A 24,141-nucleotide genomic window follows, 5' to 3' on the forward strand; every position below is an offset into this window, starting at 1 on the left:
AGCAATACAACCAGATAAAAGATCACATTATGGCACAACGGGGACTGTGAAGAGAGACATATTTTTTTTATATATTTTGTATTGTAATTTGCACAGTATTATGTAGGTATGTATGTATTATGTAGGTGCGAGCCAGAACGGCTCATAGGGCAGGCGCCAGAACGGCTCATGGGGCAGGAGCCAGAACGGCTCATAGGGCAGGAGCATGAGGCAGAAACAGGTGACATGGTATTATGTACACTGCTCAAAAAAATAAAGGGAACACTTAAACAACACAATGTAACTCCAAGTCAATCACACCAAGTCAATCACAAATCAAACTGTCCACTTAAGAAGCATCACTGATTGACAATAAATTTCACATGCTGTTGTGCAAATGGAATAGACAACAGGTGGAAATTATATGCATTTAGCAAGACACCCTCAGTAAAGGAGTAGTTCTGCAGGTGGTGACCACAGACCACTTCTCATTTCCTATGCTTCCTGGCTGATGTTTTGGTCACTTTTGAATGCTGGCGGTGCTTTCACTCTAGTGGTAGCATGAGACGGAGTCTACAACCCACACAAGTGGCTCAGGTAGTGCAGCTTATCCAGGATGGGCCATCAATGCGAGCTGTGGCAAGAAGGTTTGCTGTGTCTGTCAGCGTAGTGTCCAGAGCATGGAGGCGCTACCAGGAGACAGGCCAGTACATCAGGAGACGTGGAGGAGAACCTGGATGGCAACAACCTAGCAGCAGGACCGCTACTTACACCTTTGCGCAAGGAGGAGCAGGAGGAGCACTGCCAGAGCCCTGCAAAATGACCTCCAGCAGGCCACAAATGTGCATGTGTCTGCTCAAACGGTCAGAAACAGACTCCATGAGGGTGGTATGAGGGCCCGACGTCCACAGGTGGGGGTTGTGCTTACAGCCCAACACCGTGCAGGACGTTTGGCATTTGCCAGAGAACACCAAGATTGGCAAATTCGCCACTGGCGCCCTGTGTTATTCACAGATGAAAGCAGGTTCACACTGAGCACATGTGACAGACGTGACAGTCTGGAGACGCCGTGGAGAACGTTCTGCCGCCTGCAACATCCTCCAGCATGACCGGTTTGGCGGTGGGTCAGTCATGGTGTGGAGTGGCTTTTCTTTGGGGGGCCGCACAGCCCTCCATGTGCTCGCCAGAGGTAGCCTAACTGCCATTAGGTACCGAGATGAGATCCTCAGACCCCTTGTGAGACCATATTCTGGTGTGGTTGGCCCTGGGTTCCTCCTAATGCAAGACAATGCTAGACCTCATGTGGCTGGAGTGTGTCAGCAGTTCCTGCAAGAGGAAGGCATTGATGCTATGAACTGGCCCGCCCGTTCCCCAGACCTGAATCCAATTGAGCACATCTGGGACATCATGTCTCGCTCCATCCACCAACGCCACGTTGCACCACAGACTGTCCAGGAGTTGGCGGATGCTTTAGTCCAGGTCTGGGAGGAGATCCCTCAGGTGACCATCCGCCACCTCATCAGGAGCATGCCCAGGCGTTGTAGGGAGGTCATACAGGCACGTGGAGGCCACACACACTACTGAGCCTCATTTTGACTTGTTTTAAGGACATTACATCAAAGTTGGATCAGCCTGTAGTGTGGTTTTCCACTTTAATTTTGAGTGCGACTCCAAATCCAGACCTCCATGGGTTGATAAATTTGATTTCCATTGATAATTTTTGTGTGATTTTGTTGTCAGCACATTCAACTATGTAAAGAAAAAAGTACTTAATAAAAATATTTCATTCAGATCTAGGATGTGTTATTTTAGTGTTCCCTTTATTTTTTGGAGCAGTGTATATTATTTGTTGTGTTTTGCGTTTGTTTCCTGTTTGGTTCCCAGGAAGAGTAGGGTAAGTACTAAATATACACAACTTAATCAACTAATCAAAAGTATACAATACAGTTATTCAGTAATAAATAATTTTGAATAAAAAGGTACACCAGTTTAATTTCCATGGCAACTATGCAGCCACATTTATTTGCAAAACCGTTCATCATCCTTACAATCAACTCAGCAGCTTATACCACATACAGGTAGTGCTTATAATACCCTGAATAATGATTATTTTCCTTGACCTTTTATTTAATAAAAGGGCGTAGAAACAGAGAGAAATGTCATGCATTGGTTTTCCTCTCTCTTGCAGTGAGCATAGGGAATGTCTCACTGTAAATACATTCTAAGAATTTTGTCCTTTACAAAAATATAAGACAACAAAAAACAGAATATTATTTACAAACAAATGGGTATAAATATAATTGTGAATATGAACTTTTTTTTATTAAGCCTGTATGGAATTTGCTTTATGTGGATACATTTAAGTTTACTGGAGTCCAAAGTTAGTAAGTCACAAGTTAACATAACCACTCCTCAAAGTGATTCAGATGAAAGATATTTTAGCCCTTTGCGGCATTCCCCCAAAAATCCTACTGATACTTCAAGATAAATCATGATACCGGTAAAAAGCCAGGCACCTATTGGTTACTCATAGGGTCACTCAGGGCAAAGGGCCATGAATGAGCAAACAGACTTGGATCAACACACCATTGGCTCTCTGATCAGCATTAAAAGGTAGACTCAGCTAAATGACATTGCCACGAGCAGCACGGCAGATATAGAGATGATCATGATGCAAGACTTCACTCTCACACTTCACTTCACACTGTTCACAGCCTGGTAGCCACGGGACAATAACAGCATAGAAGTAGAGCCTCACGCTTAGTTGTTATGGAAGTCCCCCCCCATGCGGTTTACTTTCTGCATCTACGTCATATTGCTGAGTATACCTTTAAACTGCAAAGTGAGGGAGAGCAGTTTGATATTGCACCCATTACGGTATTCTGAAATGAAACCAGTGTAATCTACAATGACTCTTTGCTATAACAGCTTGACCCCATTTGCTTTTAAATCAATCATATGAGCACAGACCAGACTGGTGTTATACATTCTGGTGCCAAACAGGACAAGGACCCAAGTCAACAGACAGAGCAACACACAGAAGAAGACCAACAGATGGATGATCGGCAGGTAGCCGCGTGGTTAGAGCGTTGGACTAGTAACCGAAAGGTTGCAAGATCGAATCCCCGAGCTGTCAAGGTCAAATCAAGGTCAAATCTGTCGTTCGACCCCTGAACAAGGCAGTTAACCCACTGTTCCTAGGCTGTCATTGAAAATAAGACTTTGTTCTTAACTAACCTTCCTAATAAAATCATTAAAACAGACACACACAAATACTTTGCCAGAGTGCAGAGAGCTAATAATAAAATGTAAAAAATTAGCTGCCTTTTCAATATTTTACATTTGTTGGCAAATCTGTGTGAGATTTGAAAATAATAATCACTCAATGTGTTTCTGAGCCATATCAAACCAGGGTCATGTTCAGTAAGCAGCAAATAAAAATAAAAAAGACAAACAAGAAAGGACAACATGAGCTTGTTCAAGAAAAAAAAAAAACTCAAATTTTCGGTTTCCCCTGCAAAACGTTTTCCATCGCATGCCCTAATGAACACAACCCAGACATAGGCTATAAGTATTGAAGAGGGACAAAGTCAACGGACAGGCATAATAACACAATCCCAAACACAAACTCCCAAAACATTAAAGACAAATCACGTAAGAGGTCAGTGCAAAAAAAATCAGCTGGAAAACAAGCTGACCTATTACCACGTATGTACAATAAGTCCTGACTTAAATATACCCAGTGAATCTGTTCAGAGTCCTCATACTCTCTTGTAGTGTTGACAGTAAGGTGAGTGATGAAGTCACAGCTTGAAGTCCAAGAGGCTGTATGGAGAAATAGTCATGTCTTTTTGTAGGCACTAACTCCGCCACGGTTCGATGAACAAAGCCTATGGGGAAAATGACTGTAGTTTTTAGATAAACACTGAAAATAAGGTCTGTGGTAAACACAGGGTTAGGAGATCTTGTTTGTTTTGTTCTAGGAGATAATCTTCATCAGCTAATGTCACTTTGTGAATTTTGAAGCATTTATGTAATAAAAAAAGCACATGAATAAAGGTCATGTTAACTGACTGATATTATCTCATAGAACAAAGTGTACTGTATAAGATCTCCTAAGCCTGTGTTAAACACTGAAAATAAGGTCAGAGGTTATCCCCAAACCCCATTCCTTCCCCATAGGAAAGGCTGAACGAACCAGAGGTAACTCACTTCCGGGTTTTAGGACTACAAGCTAGCGAGCTCTACTGGTCACAGTGGGTGGTAGCTGTGGGTTTTAACAGCGACCCACAAGATGGCGATGGGGGGCTATGAAAGAGTGAAAGCCATATTGGACTCCCTCACAGCTCTTACAGTTCCTGTTGTGCATTTATGCATCTCCAAATTGGGAACCCTGAGCGCCCCATACAGCGATAGCATTAAGCCCAATGGGAGGCCTCAGAAGTTCCTCCTTTGCCCCTCACTAGGTGATGTTACAGTTACTTTTGCTGCTACTAGTCTTGGGGGGGCTCGGAGGCGGTTTAAAGGACTTGGAGCGTTTGAGACTGTTTCCCTTGCTGCTGCTGTTGTTGCCGCTCAGGCCGCCGCTGCCGCCCGCCGCATTGGTGGCCACGGAGTAGGAGCGTCCATGCATCATGACAGCATTCATTCCGTTGGCCATGGAGAAGGACTTGAGGTGGGACTTGATGGCCACGGGGAGAGGCAGCTTGTCAATGAGGTGGACGGGGGTGCATGAGACGATGGAGCGGCAACACAGGTCCTGGAGGCTGAACACTGGTGGGGAGGGGGATGGACAGGGAAGGACATAGTCAAGTTGTATTACATTCTATAACTGTATAGCATAGGACATGACAACAATCTAGTTGTGTTGCTGGTTTATTTTGCAGGTGGGACAGCTGCTGTTGCGTCAATGACGAGGAGAGCCCAGTGCGCTTTGACCCATCAAATGAGAACCCAGCAAGCAAGAGACAACCCCCTTTCATTATTCCAAATAAACTCAGCAAAAAAAGAAACGTCCTCTCACTGTCAACTGCGTTTATTTTCAGCAAAGTTAACATGTGTAAATATTTGTATGAACATAACAAGATTCAACAGCTGACACGCAAACTGAACAAGTTCCACAGATATGTGACTAACAGAAATGGAATAATGTGTCCCTGAACAAAGGGGGGGTCAAAATCAAAAGTAACAGTCAGTATCTGGTGTGGCCACCAGCTGCATTAAGTACTGCAGTGCAGTGATGTGGTCATCCTGTCTGGGTTGGCGCCCCCCCCCCCTTGGGTTGTGCCGTGGCGGAGGTCTTTGTGGGCTATACTCAGCCTTGTCTCAGGATGGTAAGTTGGTGGTTGAAGATATCCCTCTAGTGTTGTGGGGGCTGTGCTTTGGCAAAGTGGGTGGGGTTATATCCTTCCTGTTTGGCCCTGTCCGGGGGTGTCCTCGGATGGGGCCACAGTGTCTCCTGACCCCTCCTGTCTCAGCCTCCAGTATTTATGCTGCAGTAGTTTATGTGTCGGGGGGCTAGGGTCAGTTTGTTATATCTGGAGTACTTCTCCTGTCCTATTCGGTGTCCTGTGTGAATCTAAGTGTGCGTTCTCTAATTCTCTCCTTCTCTCTTTCTCTCTCTCGGAGGACCTGAGCCCTAGGACCATGCCCCAGGACTACCTGACATGATGACTCCTTGCTGTCCCCAGTCCACCTGGCTGTGCTGCTGCTCCAGTTTCAACTGACCTGAGCCATAGGACCATGCCCCAGGAATACCTGACATGATGACTCCTTGCTGTCCCCAGTCCACCTGACTGTGCTGCTGCTCCAGTTTCAACTATTCTGCCTTATTATAATTCGACCATGCTGGTCATTTATGAACATTTGAACATCTTGACCATGTTTTGTTATAATCTCCACCCGGCACAGCCAGAAGAGGACTGGCCACCCCACATAGCCTGGTTCCTCTCTAGGTTTCTTCCTAGGTTTTGGCCTTTCTAGGGAGTTTTTCCTAGCCACCGTGCTTCTACACCTGCATTGCTTGCTGTTTGGGGTTTTAGGCTGGGTTTCTGTACAGCACTTTGAGATATCAGCTGATGTACGAAGGGCTATATAAATTTGATTTGATTTGATTTGATCTCCTCCTCATGGACTGCACCAGATTTGTCCGTTCTTGCTATGAGATGTTACCCAACTCTTCCACCAAGGCACCTGCAAGTTCCCTGACATTTCTGGGGGGAATGGCCCTAGCCCTCACCCTCTGATCCAACAGGTCACAGACGTGCTCAATGGGATTGAGATCCGGGCTTTTCGCTGGCAATGGCAGAACACTGACATTCCTGTCTTGCAAGGATTCACGCACAGAACAAGCAGTATGGCTGGTGACATTGTCATGCTGGAGGGTAATTTCAGGATGAGCCTGCAGGAAGGGTACGACATGAGGGAGGAGGATGTCTTCCCTGTAACGCACAGCGTTGAGATTGCCTGCAATGACAACAAGCTCAGTCCGATGATGCTGTGACACACCGCCCCAGTCCATGACGGACCCTCCATCTCCAAATCGATCCCACTCCAGAGTACAGGTTTCGGTGTAACGCTCATTCCTTCGACTAAAAGCGAATCTGACCATCACCCCTGGTGAGACAAAACCGCGATTCATCAGTGAAGAGCACTTTTTGCCAGTCCTGCCAGTGACGATGGGTTTGTGTCCATAAGCGACGTTGTTGCCGGTGATGTCTGGTGAGGAACTGCCTTACAACAGGCCTTCAAGCCCTCAGTCCTACCTCTCTCACGCTACTACGGACAGTCTGAGCCCTGATGGAGGGATTGTGTGTTCCTGGTGTACCTCGGGCAGTTGTTGCCATCCTGTACCTGTCCCGCAGGTGTGATGTACAGATGTACCGATCCCGTTCAGGTGTTGTTACATGTGGTCTGCCACTGCGAGGACGATCAGCTGTCCATCCTGTCTCCCTGTAGCGCTGTCTTAGGAGTCTCACAGTACGGACATTGCAATTTATTGCCCTGGCCACATCTGTAGTCCTCATGCCTACATTTGCAGCATGCCTAAGGCACGTTCACGCAGATGAGCAGGGACTCTGGGCATCTTACTTTTGGTGTTTTTCAGAGTCAGTAGAAAGGCCTCTTTAGTGTCCTACGTTTTCATAACTGTGACCTTAATTGCCTACCGTCTGTAAGCTGTTAGTGTCTTAACGACCGTTCCACAGGTGCATGTTCATTAATTGTTTATGAACAAGCATGGGAAATAGTGTTTAAACCCTTTACAATGAATATCTGTGAAGTTATTTGGATTTTTACAAATTATCTTTGAAAGACAGGGACGTTTCTTTTTTTGCTGAGTTTAGATATATTCCATATATCAATGAAATCAAAGAATTGAAGGGTAGCAACATAAAATAACAAATAAGCCCAAGTTTCCTCACACCAACAATAACCTTTGACCTTTCCCATTTTTTTAATACACCCTAAGACTTACCAACCCAAGACCCTACAATGGCTGTAACTTTAGTCTTCCCTGTACTCCTCACCTCGGTTTGGTCTCCAGAACTTCTCCATGCCGTGCCTCATCAGCACGATGCGCGACAGCTCCGTGAACGACTCGATGACGTTGAAGTTGCACAGAGGGCTGACCTCAAAGAAGGTCATGCCGTTCTTCTCGGCGTAGGCGCGGGCCTGCTCCGTGGGCACCTGCCTCTTATAGGCCAGGTGGAGCCGGTTGCCTACTAGGATGCGGGGCACCCCCGGGGCATGCTGGGGGAAAGGAGAGAAAGCAATAGGGGGATGATATTGAGAGAAGGGGTTGTTTTGTTAACAACTCCCATCTTGTTTACGATTCCTTGAATCAAATCACACACAAACCCTGTTCGATCAGGAAACACACCGGCCTTCTCAAAGCAGGAAAGGAAACAGGAAGAGCATAAATCACCTTTATTCTGTAAATACATTTGCATGTCCAGGAATTTCTCTTGGTGAAATGGTGCTGCTACTAGGCCTATATGAAACCATCTTTAGACTACTCTTCAAACACACACACACACACACACACACACACACACAAAACAGAATTTAAGAAACAGAAAAACCAGAAGAAGAAAAAAATAGATTTTAGATTCTGATTTAGCTTAGAATACATTTATCAGGCATATGCATGCTACCTTTGAAGCATCTATCCTTTTTCCGGTGCCATCCAAATGTGTGCACAGACAAGGTACCATGATGGTAGCTAGCCAGCCAGGTAGCATGGCTAAACAAGGTTGTTTGTTATCAAACCAAAAACTTGCGGCCGCAAGTAGTTTAAAACGGCCGGCTACAATGGTTGAAAATATGATATAAAAATGTGCACCAATTCACAGGAGAGAGGGGAGAAGGTAGCTCCGGTAACATGGGGCACAACTTTTGAGTGGCTTTCAGTGTTGTAAAGGCGCAAGCATGACTGTCCCTTCGCTCTGTTTTTCCTCTCTGGCAGTGGCACTCAAGAGGCTGCGTGACAGAGAAGCCTAGTCAGACTGGCCCTGCTTGTTCTTACTGGAGAAATTAAACCATGCCGCTCCAATAACTAAACAAATGTAACAACAAACTTCATCACTGTCTGCACACCCCAGCTCGCCATCACGGCTTAATAACATTTATAAACTGATGAAGAAGATGGAGAGGAGCTAATGGCTGGTTAGGGGATGTGGCTTGCTGCTCACAGCTGTCGCACGTGACATATGGTGAAGTACTCATTCTGATATGACGTCACACTCTTAACTCTGTTTAATATTTTATTTGTAGGGAAGCATTCTGTGCTCAGTCATTCATTTCTAAATGAGAAACGCATCATAATTTACTGATCACACAGGGAGAAGATATTTTCGGCCTCTCCGGATATACACGATTCACGTGGACAACCTATTTTGAAGTGAAAATGGCAAATATCTCCAAAAAGTGATGAGTTTGCAACCTTGCAGATTTTGTTTGTTTGTATTTATCCTTTATTTAACTAGGCAAGTCAGTTAAGAACAAATTATTATTTACAATGACGGCCTAGGAACAGTGGGTTTAACTGCCTTGTTCAGGGGCAGAACGACAGATTTTTACCTTGTCAGCTCGGGGGTTCGATCTGGCAACCTTTCAGTTACTGGCCTAACGCTCTAACCACTAGGCTACCTGCTGCCACAATAGTGCAGAGTGTAAAGTCTATGAGCGGGAAGATAAAATGTGTACCAGTGGCCAGTTGGTGAAGGCCACAGCACAGAGGGAAAAGCTATTCAGGTTGTGGGAGGTTTTGGTCGTGACTGACCTAAACCGTTTGCCAGAGGGGAGTCTCTTGATAACAACAGCAGATCCTCAGACTACAGCCTGCCTGCCTGGCAATAGCTCTACATGGCTGATTCTACCATCTACAAACCGGTATGGTGGATTTCATTTGAGCTGTTACTGCAGCATGATGAGGCAGATATGCTGTTTAGAATGAAGACTTGAGTCACATCGTCAGACATGCAGTGTTAAATGATGAGTCAGCAAACTAGCTTACCTCATCGATCTCCCGGATCCAGCGGTCAATGCCATCAAACGACCAGCCATTTGTGATATCATAAACTAGCAGGATTCCCTGTGGGTTGGGGGAGTGGGGGACATGAACAAGCAATACATCTTTAATCAGTAAACAGCCCACTTGTCCCTGCATACACAGATGATATAGCCTAGAACCTGAAGCATTTGGAATTAAGGGGTCTAACCCACCTGTGCCCCACGTGAATATGACCGGAAGATTGTGCAGAATCGTCCCTGTCCAGACGTATCCCTGTTGAACAAAGAATGACCCTGTTAGATTCCATTTAGCTTTCTGTCAATGAGTTTTCTACAAGTATTAGACAAGTATTTTCTACATGTACCACAACTCTAACTTGACTCTTCTCCCATCCAACAGGATTGTGGTAGTCTTGTAGTCAATCCCTGAGAAAACAAACATGATTATAGCAGACAGACAGCCAGTCCAACCTTAACCTCAAACTACATGGGATTGATTTTTCATCAACAAGATTGATAGCTTAGGATGGAGAGTACAATGGCAAATGGACAGTTTGATTCCAGAGTAAAAATAAACACTGACTAGTATGTTTATACTTCATATAATGTATACACTTGATGTATTCTAACTAGTTACATACACTCACCACTGCTGTAGGGATAGGGAGACTCTGCTGATCCGTCCTGCAGACTGTCTAGGATCTCTCCTTTCCCCACATCACTGTCTCCAACCAGCAAGAATTTCAGGAGGTAGTCGTAACTCTTGACAGGGCTGCCCTGTGTAGCCATCATCCCACGCATTGGTATCAAGTTAAGACCGAGTTTTGGAGATTCTCGACTGCGGGTGGGATAAGTTGTGTGTGGAATGCCTTGTCGAACACTTAGGTGCGAACGACGTTGTTTACTAGCTAAAGATACTGTTAGCCACAGAGAAATGAAGGTTACTAGCTAGCAGTGTCGCACACAACTAGCTACAAAATATACAATGAGCGTTGAGAACGAATTATCTCCAATTCCATCATGTTTTCTTTGAAAATCCATTACCTAGCTAACGTTAGTTAGCTATCTAACGTTAGTAACTTATGTGAAATAAAAATACTCCGTGCTAACGTTAGCTACCTAAACATGGTTACGAAAACATTAATTAATCTGGGCCATTCTGCCTCCAAAACCAAATGTCCTCTACAAGGTAAAACATTGTTTTTGAAATGTTAATTCAAAACGAAAATTGTACTTTATTTAGGAGTCCATAAATAACAATTAGTTGCCTTCGTGTGCGCGTCAGTAGCTAAGCAATGCAAATAACATCACCCAAGATTTTGCTTTTGCCAGCATCAACATCCGGTTTGCCGGTGCCTCTTCTTCTTTGATGAAGTTTAATAGCGGTTGGCATCCAATATATGTTGCATTACCGCCACCTGAGTTCAACTCCAGCAAAAATAAAGCGTCCTCTCACTGTCAACTGCGTTTATTTTCAGCAAACTTAATAAATATTTGTATGAACATAACAATATTCAACAACTGAGACATAAACCGAACAAATTCCACATACATGTGACTGACATTAATGGAATAATGTGTCCTTGAACAAAGGGAGGGTAAAAATCAAAAGTAACAGTCAGTATCTGGTGTGGCCACCAGCTACATTAAGTACTGCAGCGCATCTCCTCCTCATGGACTGCACCAGATTTGCCAGGTCTTGCTGTGAGATGTTACCCCACTCTTCCACCAAGGCACCTGTAAGTTCCAAGACATTTCTGGGGGGAATGGCCCTAGCCATGACACCACCCTACTCCACTATTTAAATATATTTAGTCCTACCTCAGGCCAACAACCTGAAAGGATGGGACACCACCACTTAACACACCCTGTAACTCTTCAGATGTCAAGTCTCGCACACCCAAATACTTCTCTGTAGCTGCCACAACAACCAAATTTTTCTGCGACTTACGTTCCATCCCTGCAGAACAGTTGATAACCATTGCTATAAATGATAAAGATCCAATCTTACTAAAACATATATCACTTGTTGGCCTATCCCTCTGTACTGGTACAGATCTACTACTCTCAGCACTACTCTCAGCATCCCTCCCTCTTGACCCATCTTCCTCTACTTTCTTCACTAGCTCAGCATATGACAACTTCTGCAGTACTCTAACCCTGGAAACCTCAACCTGCCTCGCAAAAGACATTTCTGATCCCCAGCCCCATGGGCACCACTACAATTAACACATACATTTGAAGTCGGAAGTTTACATACAACTTAGCCAAATACATTTCAACTCAGTTTCTCACAATTGCTGACATTTAATCCTTGTAAAAATGCTATAGGTCAGTTAGGATCACCACTTTATTTTAAGAATGTGAAATGTCAGAATAAGAGTAGAGAGAATGATTTATTTCAGTGTTTATTTATTTCATCACATTCCCTCCCAGTGGGTCAGAAGTTTACATACACTAAATTAGAATTTGGTAGCATTGCCTTTAAATTGTTTAATTTGGGTCAAATGTTTCGGGTAGCCTTCCAGGAGCTTCCCACAATAAGTTGGTTTTGAAGGTAGGCCTTGAAATTCATCCACAGGTACACCTCCTATTGACTCAAATTATGTCAATTTGCCAATCAGAAGCTTCTAAAGCCATGACATCATTTTCTGGAATTTTCCAAGTTGTTTAAAGGCACAGTCAATTTAGTGTATGTAAACTTCTGACCCACTGGAATTGTGATACAGTGAGTTTTGAAATAACTGTAAACAATTGTTGGTAAACAATTGTTGGAAAAAAGACTTATGTCATGCACAAAGTAGATGTCCTAACCGACTTTCCAAAATTATAGTTTGTTAACAAGAAATTTGTGGAGTGGTTGAAAAACAAGTTTTAATTACTCCAAACTAAGTGTATGTAAACTTCCTACTTCAAGTGTACCACTACTTTCTCCAATGCTACACATTCCTTTGTCTCATGCCCTTCTGGTCACTTCTCACACCTAGGAACCTCCCTCCAACACACTGCTACCACATGCCCATATGCTTGACACCTGTAACAACGTAATGTATTCGGCACAAAAGTTCCTACAGGATACTTATATATCCTTACATCCAGTTTGCCGGTTTTCTTCTTCTTCTTCTTCTTCTTCTTTTTTTTCTTCTTCTTCTCTGGTATAATGGCGTTCGCAACAATTTGATTTGCATAAAGCTACATACTGTGCGGGTGGATAATAAGGATCCCTAAAAGGAAACAAAGTGGGGTGAAAAAAATCATACAAATTATCAACATTTTTTAAAATATAAACAAAATCACCCTGCTTTTCTATCCTATTCAACTATTGCTGTACATATACTATTCTAACCCAGGTATACTACATATTCTATTCATATACTGTCCATAATATTTATACATCCCATCATATATTTATTGGTAGTCCTAATATTTAAATATTTCTTAATTCCATTCTTTAACTTAGATTTGTGTTTATTGTTGTGTATTTGTATTGTAAGATATTACTGCACTGTTGGAGCTACTGTAGGAACACAATCATTTCGCTACACCCACAATAACAACTGCTAAATATGTGTATGTGACAGATACAAGTTTATTTGAATAGCTCGTTTTGTTTCCATTCTTTGATTTCACCATGTTCCACTCATTGTCACACACTTCACTTGCCGCACTTTCAAATTCATGTAACAATTCCATGGATGCTTTGGCCAAGAGTTCTTCTTCTTCTTCTCGTACTGTATATAAATCCATGCACCAAGATGCAATTCGATGCGCAGTACAATTACTGTTGAAGAAATATCCCCTTTATAATAAAACTATAACAACATTTGCGATGTGGCGTAGGCTACAGTTGAGCTGAGGTGTTTTTAGGATTTTCACACATGGGGAACATTATAGGCTACAGCAGGCTACTAAATAACATTTCCAATGGCACACTGACTCACCTAATAATGAAGACGAAGCCATATGCTACTACTCACGGTGATGGCCGATGCACGAGTCTTGGCAATAGCCTGTCTCAAGATGAGGTCACCTACTTTGAAAAACAGTGCTGCTGTTTGCAAAATAACGGGAGTTGTTGAGAAACATTTTTTACTATTGGTTCTACAGACAGGTTAGTCTTCTCTTGTCAAAAGTAGGCATTTGCTTAGGCCTTTATGGTAGAGTAGCCAGATGGAAGCCACTCCTAAGTAAAAGGCACAAAACCCGCTTGGAGTTTGCCAAAAGGCACCTAAAGACTCTGACCACGAGAAACAAGATTCTCTGGTCAGATGAAATCAAGATTGAACTATTTGGCATGAGTGCCAAGCATCACATCTGGACCATCCTTATGGTGAAGCATGGTGGTGGCAGCATCATGCTGTGGGGATGTTTTTCAGTGGCAAGGACTGGGAGACTAGTCAGGATAGAGGGAAAGATGAATGGAGCAAAATACAGAGAACCTTGATGAAAACCTGCTCCAGAGCACTCAGGACCTCAGACTGGGGCAAAAGTTTAGCTTCCAACAGGACAATGTCCCTAAGCACACAGCCAAGACAATACAGGAGTGGCTTCAGGACAAGTCTCTGAATGTCCTTGAGTGGCCCAGCCAGAGCCCGGACTTGAACCCCATCGAAACTCTCTGGAGAGACCTGAAAATAGCTGTGCAGCAACGCTCCCCATCCAACCTGACAGAGCTTGAGAGGATCTGCAGAGAAGATGGGAGAAACTCCCAAAATACAGGTGTGCCAAGCTTGTAACGTCATACCCAAGAAAATTCGAGGCTGTAATCACTGCCAAAGGTGCTTCAACAAAGTACTGAATAAAGGGTCTGAATACTACTGTAAATGTGATATTTCAGTTTTAAACATTTTCATAAATTAGCAAAAATTGTTATTATGGGGTATTGTGTGTAGATTGATGAGGAAAAAATACAACTTAATCCATTTTAGAATAAGGCTGTAACGTAACAAAACGTGGAAAAAGTCAAGGGGTCTGAATACTTTCTGAATACACTGTATACGCTCAGACCAGTCCAAGCTCTTTTCTTTCCTGACCCCCGAATAGTGGAACCAACTGAAGCTAGGACAGCAGAGTCCCTACCCATCTCCTGAAAACATCTGAAACTCTACCTCTTCAAACAGTATCTTAAAAGGATCCACCCCTTTTTTTAAATTTTCACCTAAAATGACATACCCAAATCTAACTGCCTGTAGCTCAGGTCCTGAAGCAAGGATATGCATATTCTTGATACCATTTGAAAGGAAACACTTTGAAGTTTGTGGAAATGTGAAAGGAATGTAGGAGAATACAACGCAATAGATCTGGTAAAAGATAATACAAAGAAAAAACCAACCATTCTTTTGTATTTTTTTTGTACCGTCATCTTTGAAATGCAAAATAAAGGCCATAATGTATTATTCCAGTTAAGTTGCTATTTAGATTTTGGCCACTAGATGGCAGCAGTGTATGTGCAAAGGTTTAGACTGATATTAGTATGTTCCAGAGATTTCTGTAAGTCTTTAGCTGACACTCTACGATTCTTCTTAACCTCATTGAGCATTCTGCACTGTGCTCTTGCAGTCATCTTTGCAGGACGGCCATTCCTAGGGAGAGTAGCAACAGTGCTGAACATTCTCCATTTATAGACGATTTGTCTTACAGTGGACTGATGAACATCAAGGCTAACCCTTTCCAGATTTATGCAAGTCAACAATTCTTAATCTTAGGTCTTCTGAGATCTATTTTGTTCGAGGCATGGCTCACATCAGGCCATGCTTCTTGTGAATAGCAAACTCACATTTTATGAGTGTTTTTTTCTAGGGCAAGGCAGCTCTAACCAACATCTCCAATCTCTTCTCATTGATTGGACTCCAGGTTAGCTGACTCCTGACTCGAAATAGCTTTTAGAGAAGCCATTAGCCTAAGGGGGTTCACATACTTTTTCCAACCTACACTGTGAATGTTTAAATTATGTATTCAATATAAATATCTGTTATTAGTTTAAGCAAACTGTGTTTGCAAACTATGTTTGTCTATTGTTGTGACTTAGAGAAGTGATTAAGATCACTTCAAATTTGATGATCAATTTATGCAGAAATCCAGGTAATTCCAAAGGGTTCACATACTTTTCCTTGTCACTGTATGTTAAGATGAATGCACTAACTGTAAGTCGCTCTGGAAAAGAGCATCTGCTAAATGACTAAAATGTGAAAAATGTTAAATGTTGGTAATTCAGTCCCAGTAAACCCCTGCATTAATCCGGCCCGGCTCCCTGAGAAATGTTTTAGTCCCAGCATCCACAATAACGTCCATCCTCCTGGACTTTCCCTCCACTTTAGCCGTGCCATTGATCACCATTGCAATACAAATCAGGTCACGAAAACATCCAGCCAACTTGACACAACTGTGGGAAGCATTGGAGTCAACGTGGGCCAGCATCCTTGTGAAACGCTTTTGACACCTCGTAGAGTCCATGCCCCGACGAATTGAGGCTGTTCTGAGGGCAAAGGGGGTGCAACTGAACTTCAGAAACTGTTGCAGATGCACCTCCGCCGCCTTCACTCCTGCATCACCGCTTGCCAAAGCCATAGACTGTTCTCACTGCTACTGCACGACAAGCGGTACCAGGGTGCCAAGTCTGGAACCAACAGGACCCTGAACAGCTTCTACCCCAAGCCATAAAACTGCTAATCAAGACTGCTAAATAGCTAATCAAATGGCTAACCTAACACACACACAAAACACGTGCATAAATGCATATTGACGCCACACACACACACACACACACACACACACACACACACACACACACACACACACACACACACACACACACACACACACACACACACACACACACACACACACACACACACACATACACACACACACACACTTTTACACTCATCACATATGCTGCTGCTGTCTATTATCTATTATGTTGCCTAGTCACTTTACCCCTACCTATATGTAGAGTTGAAGTCGGAAGTTTACATACACTTAGGTTGGAGTCATTAAAACTCATTTTTCAACCACTCCACAAATTTCTTGTTAACAAACTATAGTTTTGGAAAGTCGGTTAGGATATCTACTTTGTTCTTGACACAAGTAATTTTTTAAACAATTGTTTAGAGACAGATTATTTCACTTATAATTAAATTGTATTACAATTCCAGTGGGTCAGAAGTTTACATACACTAAGTTGACTGTGCCTTTAAAAAGAATGGACAATTCCAGAAAATGATGTCATGGCTTTAGAAGCTTCTGAAGCTAATTGTCGTCATTTGAGTCAATTGGAGGTGTACCTGTGGATGTATTTCAAGGCCTACCTTCAAACTCAGTGCCTCTTTGCTTGACATCATGGGAAAAATCAAAAGAAATCATCCAAGACCTCAGGAAAAGAATTGTAGACCTCCACAAGTCTGATTCATCCTTGGGAGCAATTTCCAAACACCTGAAGGTACAAACAATAGTACGCAAGTATAAACACCATGGGACCACACAGCCTTCATACCGCTCAGGAAGGAGATGCGTTGTCTCCTAGAGATGAACGTACTTTGGTGCGAAAAGTGCAAATCAATCACAGAACAACAGAAAAGGACCTTGTGAAGATGCTGGAGGAAACAGGTACAAAATGACCTATATCCACAGTAAAACGAGTCCTATATTGACAGCAAGGAAGAAGCCACTGCTCCAAAACTGCCATAAAAAAAGACAGACTACGGTTTGCAACTGCACATGGGGAGAAAGATTGTACTTTTTGGAGAAATGTCCTCTGGTCTGATGAAACAAAAATAGAACTGTTTGTCCATAATGACCATGGTTACGTTTGGAGGAAAAAGCAGGATGCTTGCAAGCCGAAGAACACCATCCCAACCGTGAAGCACAGGGGTGGCAGCATCATGTTTTGGTGGTGCTTTGCTGCAGGAGGGACTGTGCACTTCACAAAATAGATGGTATCATGAGGTAGGAAATGTATGTAGATATATTGAAGCAACATCTCAATACAAAGCTTGGTCGCAAATGGGTCTTCCAAATGGACATTGACCCCAAGCATACTTCCAAAGTTGTGGCAAAATGGCTTAAGGACAACCTAGTCAAGGTATTGGAGTGGCCATCACAAAGCCCTGACCTCAATCGCACAGAAAATTTGTGAGCAGAACTGAAAAATCGTGTGCGAGCAAGGAGGCCTACAAACCTGACTCAGTTACACCAGCTCTGTCAGGAGGTATGTTCCAGAGTTCACCCAACTTATTGTGGGAAGCTCCTGGAAGGCTACCTGAAATGTTTGACTGAAGTTAAACAATTTAAAGGCAATGCTACCAAATTCTAATTGAGTGTATGTAAACTTCTGACCCACTGGGAATGTGATGAAAGAAATAAAATCTGAAAATAATCATTCTCTCTGCTATTATTCTTATATTTCACATTCTTAAAATTAAGTGGTGTTCCTGACTGACCTAAAACATGGCATTTTTACAAGGATTAAATGTCAGGAATTGTGAGAAACTGAGTTTAAATGTATTTGGCTAAGGTATTTGTAAACTTCTGACTTCAACTGTACATAGCTACCTCAGTTACCTCGTACCCCTGCACATCGATTAGGTACTGGTACTCCCTGTATATACTCATGTTATTTTTACTCGTTATTGTTATTCACTGTGCATTTATACCTCATGCCACTATTTCTATATATATTTTTTCTTCTACTGGAGTCCAGTTGGGGGCGGTAATGCAACATATTGGATGACAACCGCCATTAAACCCCACCGAAGAAGAAGACAAAGAAGAAGAAGAAGAAGAGAGTGCCTTCTCTGTGAAGTGTGCGATAACTAAATTCGATGTAAACAATGTAATTTTTTAAAACTTTGGCAAAGGGTCACATCTACAAAACGTAGTGTACTCTGTTCATAACAGATCATAGTTTTGGGAACAGAAAACTGTATTGAGATCGGGCTTTTCTTCGATGAGAAAATCAGCCAAATGTCGGCCCAGTTCCATCTCGCTCCCACTGCCGGCCACTTGGCCTCCTCTCCCCACCAAGCGGAAATTCCAACCAGATGCTTAAGATTTTATGGTGAAACATCTGGCTCCTTGTTCTCTCTGTGACGCAACATTGTGGCACCATTGAGGCCATCTCATCTCCATTTTGAAGTAGCCCATTTTCTTCTTCTACTACTTCTTTGAGTTGGTAAACAAACTGAAAGGGTGCACACTGCCAGCTGGAGTGTATTGTCTGAACAGGTATAAAGCCAAGGTTGACGATTTACTTCTTCCAGCAGTTGGGTCATTCCACGAAATGAGTGCCATTTGCTTCCGTTTGATATTTTAAGTAGGGTGAAAATTGTGCACTAATATTGAATTTTAAAAGCCTGTTCTATTAATTGAAGTGCCCTTTAATATAGACCACATGGATAATTTAATAAGCAGGTTTTTTATATGGATAATGACTTGCTAAAGTGCCAAAATTCCTAATTTTGACATGTGACTGTGCACCCTCTGACTTCTATGAAAGATTTTAAGATATTGTTTGAGGAGGTAGGGTTTCAGATGTTTTCGGAAGATGTGTAGGGACTCTGCTGTCCTAGCTTCAGTTGGTTCCCACTTAATACCAACATAACCCACTTAATACCAACATTTCTCCAAGAGTCCACCATCATTGTAAAGCCCTAGTTATTTTGTTGCTTTGTTATTTTGTTGCTTTGACAAATTAATTTCTGAAGATTATTATTCATTTAATGTGATTTAATATGCATCTGTCCCTCATTTTAAGGTCAACTCTGAACTGAGCTCTCGTTTCAACGTAGTGAAACAATTTATTTTAAAATATTTATTTCATAAGAAACATTTAACAACCTATAGTCAAACTATAGTATAAAAGCAGGTGGGCTGGTTCTACTCTTTTGGCCCATTTTGTGGTGGAAACGTCAGTGGGTCAAACATAATGTCAACCCTGTCACCCATAGATAGACAGGCTAGAAAGGTTTCAACAATAAAACCTTTTATTGTGAATCTTACTTTCAATTGCCCCTCCCCGTTGAACATAATAAACGTCCATTCCCCGTCACAAGGCGATTTATGGCTGCTTTAAAATGAAACTATGATCATATAACTTTTGAAAAACTGGGCTCTGGTGACTGCTGATTGGTTGATTCTGCTACTGATTAAAGTCAGCACCAGGTGTTGCAATTACTTGGGTGCTGTAGCTAGTATATAAAACACACAAGCAAATGGTGGTTCTCTCATACACCTTGCCACTGTTCTGGATTAGTTGAGAGAGAGAGAGAGATTTGGTGGTGAAGGGCAAGATGGTGGTGAAATTGGTGCTTTTGCTCCTGAGTTACTCCTCTGTGTATTGTTTGTCAGGTAAGGGCTTCCCTTTAGCTGTTGATGATGGGAATGACTCTGAAGTTCTGTGGGATGAGACAGAGCGATTGAGGTTTGATGACGACTCTGAACCCAAGGTCAGATCTCGTTCCCAAATCGTGGCCACTCCCATGTTGGAGCATTCTCGTAAGCCAGACTATCTGAAGCTACCAGTATACATCCCTATTCGTGCTTCTGAGGACCAAGCGAATGTCTTCAAGCCTGAAGGGAAGTTCAGGCCGCTGCCCCTCTCAGTCAAGCACATCCTGCTGCCCACCGCCTCTCCGCCCACCACTCCTCCAGCTCACTCTAAGAAGGTTGAGGTCCTGTGCCACCTCGACAGGATTTATGTGAGAATCAGAAAGGATGCCTTCACCAACCCCGACGCCTGCAAGTACCTCAAACTCCACAAATGCAAAGTCAACAAATCCACCGCGGAACACTACTACATGCTCTACAACATCAAAAGCTGTAGCTTCCATAGAAAGGTTGGCTACCAATGTCATCAGAAATACAATCCCCTGTCACTCAGACATCAAATGTATGCCCTGAGTGATCCAGTCAAATTGCGACTGTCTGAAGGGATTGTATTTCCATGGCTGTAGTGATTGAGTATGTTTAAATGTATTGGTGGTTTTTAGAGTTTTTTTTTTCCCCCTCCTATTCCAGTGTACCGCTGACTATATTTCCTACTCCAACGTGCTGAAGTACGAGCCAGAGGCCATAGGCGGTATTGTGAGGGAGTTGCCATTCTCTGTTCACATCGAATGCCGCTACAATCGGTGAACCACAACTTCTTCATGATTTCACATTTGGTGGCTACGTTCCAATGTCCACACTAGCATATCCCATACACGGCTCTATACTAGGTAGTATGCTAGTCTGGATATTATTGAGTGTCTGACTGCACTAATGGCCATTTTTCTGCAGGATCCACCACTCTTACAAGTTTGGCTTTCATCCTCGTTTGTTGGGGAAAGTATTCAAGGTCCTTAAATCAAAGGTTGGCGTCACCCTCACATCTTATGATGGTGAGTTGACTTGACAGATGTCACCCAAATCAGAATACACTTGCAGTATTGTTAAACTTTAACTCTATCCTTTCTCTTCAGAATCATGGAACAAGCTCGCTGGAAATAAAACCTACATCATTGGACAACCAATGTACTTTGAGGCCAAAGTTCCCACTATTTCTTTGCATCGGCGGGTGTATATTAACAACTGTTACGTGACTGCTAGCCCCAACTCCACTCTCAAATACACTGTGGTCGACAACTATGGGTAAAACCTCTTTGTAATAGAACTACAATTTATCTTGTTCCTGGTGGTTAATTTCTTGTTAATTGGCTAGATTCCACAGCTGGGCAGTTTACACAGGCAGTCTAACTCTATTTTGTCCACTAATTTGGTTGAAAGACCAATCACATGTCTTTTTCAGAACTTATCTGATTGGTGAAATTGAAGTTTGCAGTGGGAGTACAGAGCTTAGCATGTCTCCCAAAGCCTGAAGACATTTCAGCTTGGGAAAATGTATGATTTTCAGGAGTCGGGTAATTGGTTAAGGGAAGAGGATTGGAAGGAAAGGTTTTAAAGACAAATGGTGGCAGAGGATGGTTTTGAATTTGACTCTAGCAATAACAGGGAAAGGGATATGTTGAGGAAGACTGTCAAGTTGAAAGTGGGCCAGATGCCAGTTCGAGTTATGGAGGTGAAATTGAAGGGGTAAAGGTTTGTGAGGAGCATGAGCCTTGTGTTGAGGGCATGGTTATGATGAAGATGCATTTTGGTCCAGTGGGACAGATTTTTTTTTAAAAGGATGGAACCAGGTCTTTTGGCTGATCCATGGGTGGGAAAGAGGGTGTGCTTTTGAGTAGGTGAAGTGGACTTGTGATTGTGTTTCTTTAGATCAGAGGAAGCAGGCGCTCTGTGCGACAACTAGTATAGTCTGTCTTTGCGCACCATTGAAGGGAGTGAATTCTGGGGTAGTGTTAAGTGTAGAGGTGGCGCAATGGAAGTTGACGATTCCTGTGAAGTTTGGTGCGACGCAGACCCGGGGGCGACACGGTGTGTCACTCAGTCCTTTTGAGTTGTCAGTCTTTACCTGACAAGATCATGTTAGGATGTATCACTTATTCTGTTGGCGCTTTTGTGGCGAATCCACTGCTGTTTCAGCTGCAACATTATGGTCCTGTCAGTGTGTAGGAGGGAGATTCCAAGATGTGGAAGTGTGCAGAAGGGCAAGGGAGAGAAGTGTAGTTTCGTTGGATAAAGTGGTCAACTGTAGGGTGCACATGTTGCTGGGGCTCAAGTGTTCGGTGGCTAGTCAGAGCGGTGTCGAATGCTGAGGGAGTGAAGTAGAGAATGGGTCAAGGGTGAGCAAATCTGAGGATTCCTGTGAATGGGATGTCCGACAGCACAGAGGGATAGGCCATTGAGTTGCATGTGCTTCAGTAAGGTGGCGGGGACACGTGTAGCATGGTAGTGTCCTGTCCTCTCAGCCCATTGTCCTGGGGAAGGCTCAGATGAGGTTAAAATTGTGTAATCAGTGTTTTTGGTTCCCATTTTGTATCAGTGTACTGGACCTATAATTCGGTTGGGGGGTGGTAACGCAATATATTGGATGCCAACGGCTGTTAAACCTCAACCAAGAGAGAACTCAGAACTGTCTGCCTGTGTAACACAGCCCTAGTGTCTTTTGTAACTCAGTCCCTGGTTTACCAGGTGAGAATAAGAACCAGCGGGTGAACCTTGTCCCAAATTGGAGGGATTAGATTTAAGTGCATAATCTTCTCTTCACTAGATGCATGGTGGATGGCAAGAATACTGTCCAGTCAAAGTTCCTGTCACACACAACCAACAATGCTTTGAGGTTCACTGTTGGAGCTTTCATCTTCCAGGGCCTGGACAATCAGGTCTGACTCATGTGTGACTCTCCAAACAACTAATCATGATGGTTTGCTTATTTAATACTATAGGCCTACAGTAATGCACCTTAAAGAGAACATTTATTTTCTTCCAGAAACTCCACTTGCACTGTGAAATAAGTACAGGAAATGTCACTCCAACTCCAAGTTCCAAGTCCTGCAACTATGACACAAAGACTAAAAAGTAGGTTCACCTGAGTGATTGAGTTCTGAGGGACTCCTTGCTATGAGGGTTAACTAATATTTGCTGTGATTGTCCTAGGTGGGTGGAACTGTATGGTGAAGCTGCGGTTTGCTCATGCTGTGTCGGTTCTTGTCCTTCTCCTTCTCTACAACCCTCCGGTGAGCATAGGCCTGGTTCATGACCAGTAATGTCTTGTCTCATTGTCACCAACCCTTTCATCTGAGCACATTAGGGAATGGGAAGCCATTGAGGACTTAACCCGGGCATTCATACCACCATTGTATATTTTACTTGTTTGTTTGACCGTAATCTGGAAATGCAATACTGATCTGATAACGCTCTCATAGCTCACGCACAAACTGTGACCAGTCATTTTATGACGACGGCCCATGACGACCATGCTCAAAAATAAAACGTGGAGCATGGAAACCTTCAACGACGGGGCTACTGAAGGTACTCAGTCCCTCTGCTTAATTCTTAATGTTTCATGTTCATATAAGAACATTTCTGAAAATACTGTTTTTCCCTCATGGTTTCAGGTGCTGTTGGGAGGGTTTGATGAGCAGTGGACAATTATTTTGATAAAATAAACTTTTTGAACTATCATGTGTATTGAGTTTATTCAAAATGGCTGCAGAGGTCCAGGCAGAACTGGGTTCAAATATTACTTTCAGACATATTTGGTGATGTAGTTGACTATTGGAATGCATTTGGAAATTATTGCTATGTAATTTTAAAATCCCCAAATGTATAAATCCAACATGTGAACTTAATTTCATGAGCTGAAATGAAAGAACCCAGGAATGTTCCATACGTACGAAGCTTAGTTCAAGTGTTCACATTTGTTGAAGTCCACGTTTGAGCATTTCTCCTATGCTAAGATACTCCATCACCCTGGCAGGTGTGGCAAATCAAGAAGCTGATTAAATGGCATGATCATCACACAGGTGGACCTTGTGATGGGAACAAAAAAAACACTCATAAATATGCAGTTGTCACACGACCACAATGTTAAATTGTGTCCAGAGCGTTTGCCAGAATTTTGTTAATTTCACTACCATAAACTACCGCACATTTTAGAACACTGGGCATTGTCTAACTGGCCTCACAACTGCAGACCATGAGTAACTATACCAGCCCGGGACCTTAACATCCAGCTTCTTCATCTGTAGGGTCATTGGAGACCAGCCACTCAGACAG

The 24,141-nt window shown here is 43.0% G+C and overlaps 2 protein-coding genes across 2 annotated transcripts; one reads left to right on the forward strand and one right to left on the reverse strand.

Annotated features, from left to right (window-relative positions):
• Positions 1 to 1,967: 1,967 nt before the first annotated feature.
• On the reverse strand, positions 1,968 to 10,827 carry LOC139424518 (ras-related protein Rab-40C-like). Its single transcript, XM_071176442.1, has 6 exons — positions 10,137 to 10,827; positions 9,855 to 9,915; positions 9,703 to 9,763; positions 9,494 to 9,571; positions 7,506 to 7,728; positions 1,968 to 4,752 (listed from the first exon to the last, which is right to left on the reverse strand). Exons 1-6 carry the CDS (start codon positions 10,288 to 10,290, stop codon positions 4,442 to 4,444), a joined length of 888 nt encoding a protein of 295 aa, XP_071032543.1. The 5' UTR covers positions 10,291 to 10,827; the 3' UTR covers positions 1,968 to 4,441.
• Positions 10,828 to 18,228: 7,401 nt separating this feature from the next.
• On the forward strand, positions 18,229 to 23,544 carry LOC139423797 (zona pellucida sperm-binding protein 3-like). Its single transcript, XM_071175431.1, has 9 exons — positions 18,229 to 20,321; positions 20,503 to 20,615; positions 20,764 to 20,864; positions 20,946 to 21,114; positions 22,634 to 22,745; positions 22,853 to 22,941; positions 23,020 to 23,099; positions 23,289 to 23,394; positions 23,481 to 23,544. The coding sequence occupies exons 1-8, from the start codon at positions 19,776 to 19,778 to the stop codon at positions 23,351 to 23,353; spliced, it is 1,275 nt and encodes a 424-aa protein (XP_071031532.1). The 5' UTR covers positions 18,229 to 19,775; the 3' UTR covers positions 23,354 to 23,394; positions 23,481 to 23,544.
• Positions 23,545 to 24,141: the final 597 nt, after the last annotated feature.

The sequence above is a fragment of the Oncorhynchus clarkii genome, chromosome 13 (assembly GCF_045791955.1).
Source record: "Oncorhynchus clarkii lewisi isolate Uvic-CL-2024 chromosome 13, UVic_Ocla_1.0, whole genome shotgun sequence".
NCBI lineage: Eukaryota > Metazoa > Chordata > Actinopteri > Salmoniformes > Salmonidae > Oncorhynchus > Oncorhynchus clarkii.

What these genes read in the sequence shown, in the direction of transcription:
- LOC139424518 (XM_071176442.1), bottom strand. Translation starts at nt 10,290, where the DNA reads ATGCGTGGGATGATGGCTACACAGGGCAGCCCTGTCAAGAGTTACGAC. An exon ending in CATATTCACGTGGGGCACAG is followed by an intron (nt 9,572 to 9,702) that starts GTGGGTTAGACC and finishes CCCAACCCACAG; the next exon opens with GGAATCCTGCTAGTTTATGA. An exon ending in GGATCCGGGAGATCGATGAG is followed by an intron (nt 7,729 to 9,493) that starts GTAAGCTAGTTT and finishes CCTTTCCCCCAG; the next exon opens with CATGCCCCGGGGGTGCCCCG.
- LOC139423797 (XM_071175431.1), top strand. Translation starts at nt 19,776, where the DNA reads ATGGTGGTGAAATTGGTGCTTTTGCTCCTGAGTTACTCCTCTGTGTAT. An exon ending in TCCAGGGCCTGGACAATCAG is followed by an intron (nt 22,746 to 22,852) that starts GTCTGACTCATG and finishes ATTTTCTTCCAG; the next exon opens with AAACTCCACTTGCACTGTGA. An exon ending in TCCTTCTCTACAACCCTCCG is followed by an intron (nt 23,100 to 23,288) that starts GTGAGCATAGGC and finishes ACGCTCTCATAG; the next exon opens with CTCACGCACAAACTGTGACC.